This window comes from Malus domestica, chromosome 10 (genome assembly GCF_042453785.1).
Source record: "Malus domestica chromosome 10, GDT2T_hap1".
NCBI classification, from domain to species: domain Eukaryota; kingdom Viridiplantae; phylum Streptophyta; class Magnoliopsida; order Rosales; family Rosaceae; genus Malus; species Malus domestica.
Genome location: NC_091670.1, coordinates 39448024 through 39455112, shown reverse-complemented (window position 1 = coordinate 39455112; position 7089 = coordinate 39448024). Strand labels below are relative to the sequence as shown.

The following is a 7089-nucleotide window of genomic DNA, read 5'->3' as shown; positions in this document are numbered from 1 at the left end:
ACAAACCTATATAATTGTGCTAAAAGATAAAAAAATGTGCATAAATTATTTTTCTAGTTAGAACAAATTGAGATGTTTTTTTGGGTAGTTCTATTCAGATACTTATTTTTCTTTTTACACATTTTTTTTTCAATTTTTGACCATTGGATCAAATAAATAAAAGAAGATCAATGACTAATGATTAACAAAAATGTGTAAGAAGTAGATGTGTGAATAACACTATTTTACTTTTTTTTTTTTTGGGGTCAAAGGATCAACTTCACTTAAGTTTTGTGGAAGAACCACTTTGTTAATTTATGCCGTGGCCCATTGGTTTCGTAATTTCTGTGGTCCATCTACAATCTTTTTCCGTTATTTTGGTCGAGTGGTCCATCTACAATCTACGTGCTTAATGTATAATGCTCCTTCAAATCTTTTTAGCAAATCGGTCCAACGTGCACCACGTTACGGTACTCTTTTAAACATCATCAAAGCAAAACTAATAACTTAAATGCAGCTACATAACTACTTCCACGTTTCCTACCAGTTTATGTTAGGGAAAAAGTTTTTGGTTTGATGGTAACATCGTTACGCTTCGTTATTAATTTGTGATCAGATATAAAACAAGTTGCAATTTGCAAATCTTTTGATTGGTCCTCTGTTGAAAATATAGTTAGAGCATCCCAAACTAGGACCCTGAATGAAATCTTTACAATCGTATAGTTCTTAAATATAGGTACAAAACGCTTTTAAGTCATCAAAATATCTCAATATACATAGACTCGCAGAATACCTCAAAGAATTCTTCAAATGTGAGGACTGTAAATAGGGACTCAAAGAATGGGCTCACTATTATTGATTTTGAGTAAGAAAACAAACCCCATCCACGTGTGAATGCTGCACAACAACTTTTCTTTTTGGTCTTTTCCTTGTTTTTTGAACCCACACACGTGAATGTCGGTAGTCATGCATGTAGCTTTCCTTTGTTTTTTTAACCATTGCGTAACCAAAAGTAGAGATAGCGTTTTAATTTTATTTAACTATCACAATACTCTAACGAAATGAACAATATTTTTTAATATTTAAGTCCTGACATTTAAGGATTATACTACAAAGACTTTCAGACAATATTGAATATTCCATTACGGACCTGAATTTTTTCTTAAAATCCCTAAATGAATCCTCAAAATTGGTGATGAGAGTCCTTAAATAGGAACTTCTATTGAAAATGCTCTTACTTGTTGGAACTAAGCTACAAGGCATATATATCATACTAAGATGCGCACACCTAGACTATCTCCGTCCCAATGACTTAGAATTAGTGAGTTTGTATGACCCATCTAAATGTTTAAGGGATCGTTGTTATGCCGCGTTCACTCTTGGACCATCCATTTAGAACACTTCAACAAGGCATACACTAAGATCAAGAGGGAATGAAAGCCTATGAGTGCTTTTATGCTTCTTTGGCTGGTAACTTTTAAGCAATCATTGGAGAAATATACAAGTGACTTGAATATTCTTTTGGTCGAAAAAATAAGTAAATTGAATTCATTAATTGGCAGCAAAATTGAATCACATTTCCTAAGCTCTAATTTGATTTATGAACATAAACACAAGATGATGGGGGAAATTTTAACTGTACAAACAACCCCATCATGGCCAAAACTCAAACAAACAAACTGGTCTTCTCCAATGGCCAAATAGATATTGATCATCTTTGAGATTTTCTACTACTGCTCAAGTCAGATCCATCGATCTTAAGAACCATTATTTTGCTGTACCTCAGCTGCCTGTTTTTCATGTGCTTTTTGGGCCTCCAGTATTTCAAGTGCTACATATTCTGCATCGTCGGACGGACGACCAAATTCTACGGTGGAGAATGAAGCCTCATGAGCACTGAAAGAAGGTGAAGTGTTTACTGATAGTGAAGTTTCAAGCGAAGCATCCAACGACAATCGTGCCGGGTTCCGAAGAGCTAGGTTTTTCCTGGCCCTGGCTCTCCATTTTTTCAGCCCTATCATCACATTTGCAGTAAACACGCCCTTTCTCATTGATGTACCCATCTGCGTGACCAAAGCATAGAGAGGCAGAGTGACATAGCCGCATAGGATTTGTACCATTACACCCATGGCCAGCCTTATGACAATATCCTCAGTTTCATGGTGGAAGCATGATGTGAGCCCAAATTTGTACTGTTTTATTTTGTAGAAATTAACAATTAGTCATGCAATTCGTAAAGGGAATTATCCCATTTGCAAAATTGAAACAACATATTAGGTTAAAATATTTACTTACCCAGGTCCATGTGAAGAATGCCAACTGAAAGGAATTCTGCAACACCCAGAAAAAATGACAAGTAGTTAGAAGATGATTATAGAGCATCAGAAATATTTTTGTGCTTGACTTTCTTTAATGAAGAACAAACATACATTGGCATTGTCATGTTTTTTCGATTAAAAAATGTTGCTAAGTTTTTTTGGGGACAGTGATTTCGACGCACTGTCAATGTCATAAAAAACAAACTTTTGTTCTATAGCCGGACTGGGCAACGGAAAGTGCTTAGTCCGGACTAGGTTTGTTGTGGATTTTGCGCGACAATTGCCTTAGTTTGTCATATGAAGGACGCTTGGGCGACGAAAAGTGCTCCGTTGCCTAACGTTTAGTCGCGCAAGTAGTGTTTTCTACTAGCGACTATATAGAATATAGATGATCTTGTTTGCTTATTTCCATTACACTGAACTTAAAGTTAACATATTACTAATTAAAGAATCACCTGAAACAGAATGAAGTGCAAAAGATGGAGAAGCAACTGGGGCCAGTTAAACCAGAAAAAGTGGTCACTGGGCTTCACAAGCAAAGCTCCTCTAACAACATGAGATTTATCATGGCTGTCTAGGCACATTTTAGTTATGATCTCCTGAAGCTTTGTTCCCACCAGCAAGAGCATCTGCAGAAAAAGAACAAAAGCATATCAAATTCAGAGATCTTATATCTCTAATCACAATTAGTGTGTTAATAAGGCATCAATGGTTTTCAGTATGTTGATGTTCTTACCACTAACGGAATAAAGGGAACCCACAGATAATTGTAAAAACCTGCAGATGACAGCAAATGGTTGAGTTAGCCAAATCAAACTCGATAATTAACCAGATATATTTCATCAATTAAATGGATTCGGGTCATGTTACCATCTGCAGTGAAGAATATGACAACGGATACTGAGAACAGCCAAATCCACCAGCTGCAAAAAATAAAGAAAAAAAATGGATCAATTATGATTATCCCAATTCTCGGTTGGAGGGGAATATGTGCCTTGTAATGTGTTCTATGCTCTTTAGTCACCCGATGACTGATGCATGTTTGAAACTGTTTTTAAAATAATTAAAAGTGCTTTCAAATCATCAAAAATGCTTCTGACAATGTTTGACATTAAAAAGTTAGAAGTGCTTTTAGAATACAAAAAACACTTTAAGTGATTTCTAGAATAAGGATATGCTACTTTAAGTGCTTCTTTTAATAAAATGTCTATGTGCTTTTAACAAAAGCGCTATTAAGCATCGATATTTTTTACAGAAGCACCTTCAAATGATAAAGAGATAAACATAAGGAGATATACAACTGGAAATTGTTATGTGAAAGAGTTAACGTCAAGTGGTTATGTTCATGAAGAGCCATCTTAATTATGTTTACCTTGATCCCATAACCACACCAAAGTCCTTCTCCAAATTTCTTCTTATATATTTCTGGAAGTCAAAACGGCTTCCTTCTGCAAAATGTGCCTAGAAGTAAAGAAGCAAAAGAAAACCATTAAATTTGACCATGCATGTTTTGATTGATTCAAAGAGAAATGCTAAGGAGACTCTCTCAAACCATTAAATGCGAGACGCTTCATGGACTCTCTGTCACCTCATGTTTTTAGCATAATATTTTATAATATTGACATGAAAATTAACGTTAAATTGTAAGATGCCACAGAATCCATAGATAAACCCACATTCTCCTTAGATTTTCTCTTATTAAATTGGATTGGAATTTTTCTTATACCGTTATGAATCCATGTCTGAGAGTGAAGTAATCCACTCTTGATACAGAATTAACGAATTGTCTCAGAAAGCTGACCTGCAGATGGCAAAAGACACATCAAGCTTCCTATTGGTTTTAACTTTTAACAGAAAATGGTGGTGGCTAATTAGTTCTGATTGAGTTTTTACCGGCCAACGGAGGAATCCGTGATCACTCCAACATCTCAAATGCCGCTTCCCAAATGATGTTTGATGTGCGAGCTGAAACCTTCGTGGATCTACATTATTATTTGGACTAACACATAATTAGTGACGATAAATGGTTAAAAACTCAGTCCTCACAAAATACCAATTGCGACGCGTCTCAGCAGCCGCCAATTAAAATATGATTTAGGCACGCTGTTGGCCGTTGTTGACTACCATTGACATCATTTCAATTAAAAAAAAATCATTTTAAAACAATTAAACCCATAAGAATTCCATTTTATAATAAAAAATATTTAAGACATAAGAAACCCATATGAAAATGGTGGTGGCTAATGGTATATAATATCAAAATGGCTTAGACATAAGAAACCCATAAAAAATACTTCATCAAAATGATTTAGCCCATTGTAAGGCTAAGTCCACCCCCTTCACCTAATGTAGATAATATCGTTTATTCAAAAAAAAAAAACTCATAAGAATTCCATTTTATAATAAAATAATACTTAAAGACATTGTTTTGATGAAGGGATTGTTTAACGCTTATTGCAGACGGCATTGACATTTGATTGGTGACTGGTGATAGTTTTTTTTTATAATTTTTTATCTGTATAGTGTTTCTCGTTGATGTTAAAAATTGTTGGAGGAACAACTCAAATTGATCATTTTTTTATATTTTCTGTGAATTTTCTATCATATCAAATATTTCCTTTAAAATTATTTGATCATCTCAAATCATATGGTGAGAGTTTTTTTTTCTTTTTCTTTTCGACAAAAAAAAAAAAATCATACCGTGAGTAAATTGATACTCCAATGTTCTGGTTTCTGCCTCCCAAAGCTCCCACCTTTTCATCTGGAACAACAAAAGTATTTAACAAAAGCCACCATAGTCAAACTCGGGTCCAACGTCGCCCTTGTTGAAAACACAAAAAGAAAGAAAAGGAAAACGAAAGTGCTTCCAAAGTCCCCAAGATTTCAAAAGCAGACAAAGAAACTCCTATGCATCTATCAAATCATATACTAGTACTTTGACTTATGGAACAAGAAAAGTACCGGAAATTTCTGAAATGGTAAAACTGGAAGAATTTGATGACCATATAATTGTTTCACATCTCTCTCACTTATGTACATTTTTTTCACATCTCTCTCAATCTCCGTCTTTTACCTTTCACTCCCCATGCGTTAATTAAACATGTACGTTAGTGAATGAAATTACGTACCTTGGCCATACCAAGAGCGAAGGTGAGGACACAAGACGAAACGTGGAACGCAGCAAGCACAAAAATTAAGTATTGGAGTTCATTCGCGCCCTCCCTGGACATCAAAGAAACTTTTCCCTGTTCAGTATTGTTCATCAACCATTAGTCCCATCATTAATTCTGAAATACAGATATAGTAATTAACCATTAAAACATGCATTAATCAGTTCTAATTAAGAGTGGTTTAATTAATTGTAAATAAGTAGATATATACCTGGTTAGAGCATTTGGTTTCCTCTTCAGCATCACTGTGGGTGGAGCTCTTGCAAGGAAGAAAAGAATCACCCAAGCTTTTAGAGATGCAGATATTTGCAATTGGCTTTTGACCAACGGTTAGTAGCAACGATATGAACCCTAGCAGCATCAATTCTGCATAATATACAGAGAGAGACAGTTTCAAAAACCAAACTATCCAAATTAATTATGATTTCTATTTTCTCATGAATATGAATGTTATGGATTCTAACCTGATTTTATCTTATCAAGAGCCTGAATGAGAGCCTTCCTTTTCAACCTATGAAAATACTGCAAAAATGTTCGATACCAATCATCATTTCCCCATGTTAAAAGTCCAGCTGATTAATCGATATCAGCCTTGCATGCAACAAAGTTAAAAGTTGATACAAGTGACCCGGGAGGGGAAATTCAAACGAAAAAATCTTGCTCGACAAAAGTAAATGTTCTTAACCACATGAGCTACAGAAACTGCTTTCTTAATCAATGCAAGTTAAAATGCAGATATATGAAGTTTATAACTTCGTATTCAACCCCTAGATGTATATATATACACACACAGATATGGATATATAACTGTACGAACCTTGTGTGAAAGATGCAGCAAATACTCTATAATTGTGGAGACCACTATCAACACAAAGACAACGGTGGCTACAGCCCATGTTGGCGTAGCTTCAAGTGTGCTTGCAGCTCCGTTGTCTCCAGCCATCGCTCTCTCTCTCTCTCTCTCTCTGTCTCTCTGAAAACCTAATATATGCTTATTAAGCTAGCTAAATGTAAAAGAAGGAAAACATATAAACCTCCTGGCTCCTGGGACCCAGTGGAGTTCAGAGAAGATGCTAAGTTGGTCGTAAAGTAGGGGCTTTTTCTGCATGAGGTTCGCCATGTCTGACTCTTCCTCGGTCGTTTACTGTACTCATGACGTGTTCACACATATAAAGACAAACTCAAGGGAATGGGAAATGTGTACAGTCCAACCCATCACAGGCAGCACACCTCTCGTTCTCTTCCAGATGTGTTTATATATATATATATATATATATATATATGCCGCTAGCGGTTGTATAAAAAGACAATGCATGCTCCATCACATGTGGAAAATACTAAAAATTGCATGGAGGATTGCACTTTACGAGACATGAAGAATATTTGTAAATCCAGAAGGGTATTTTCCTGGTTTTTCTTACGTGGGAATATCAATTAGGAGATTAAGAACTTAAAATCCGAGTTGTTGTTGAATGAACAGCCGTCGGAGTTTCTTAGCTTTTACACCTGCTTTTTGATGTTTAATACTTTAAGCACGTTTTTGTGATTTTCATGGTATATTATTAGACACGGCTTCTTGTTTTTTGGACCACAAAAAAACGGTTTTCAAGGACACATGAATC

At 35.4% G+C, this 7089-nt stretch overlaps 1 protein-coding gene across 1 annotated transcript; it reads right to left on the bottom strand.

Moving 5' to 3' along the window:
• Nucleotides 1-1513: 1513 nt before the first annotated feature.
• On the bottom strand, nucleotides 1514-6471 carry LOC103446365 (MLO-like protein 12). Its single transcript, XM_008385455.4, has 13 exons — nucleotides 6285-6471; nucleotides 5932-5989; nucleotides 5679-5833; nucleotides 5426-5542; nucleotides 4998-5058; nucleotides 4191-4279; nucleotides 4024-4098; nucleotides 3670-3758; nucleotides 3168-3220; nucleotides 3034-3074; nucleotides 2753-2926; nucleotides 2275-2310; nucleotides 1514-2171 (listed from the first exon to the last, which is right to left on the bottom strand). The coding sequence occupies exons 1-13, from the start codon at nucleotides 6408-6410 to the stop codon at nucleotides 1737-1739; spliced, it is 1509 nt and encodes a 502-aa protein (XP_008383677.1). The 5' UTR covers nucleotides 6411-6471; the 3' UTR covers nucleotides 1514-1736.
• Between the last annotated feature and the right edge of the window lie 618 nt (nucleotides 6472-7089).

Coding starts and splice junctions, on each gene's coding strand:
- LOC103446365 (XM_008385455.4), bottom strand. CDS start 6,410: ATGGCTGGAGACAACGGAGCTGCAAGCACACTTGAAGCTACGCCAACA. Junction 5,834..5,931: donor TCTTGATAAGATAAAATCAG/GTTAGAATCCAT, acceptor TATATTATGCAG/AATTGATGCTGCTAGGGTTC. Junction 3,221..3,669: donor GGTGTGGTTATGGGATCAAG/GTAAACATAATT, acceptor TATTTTTTGCAG/CTGGTGGATTTGGCTGTTCT.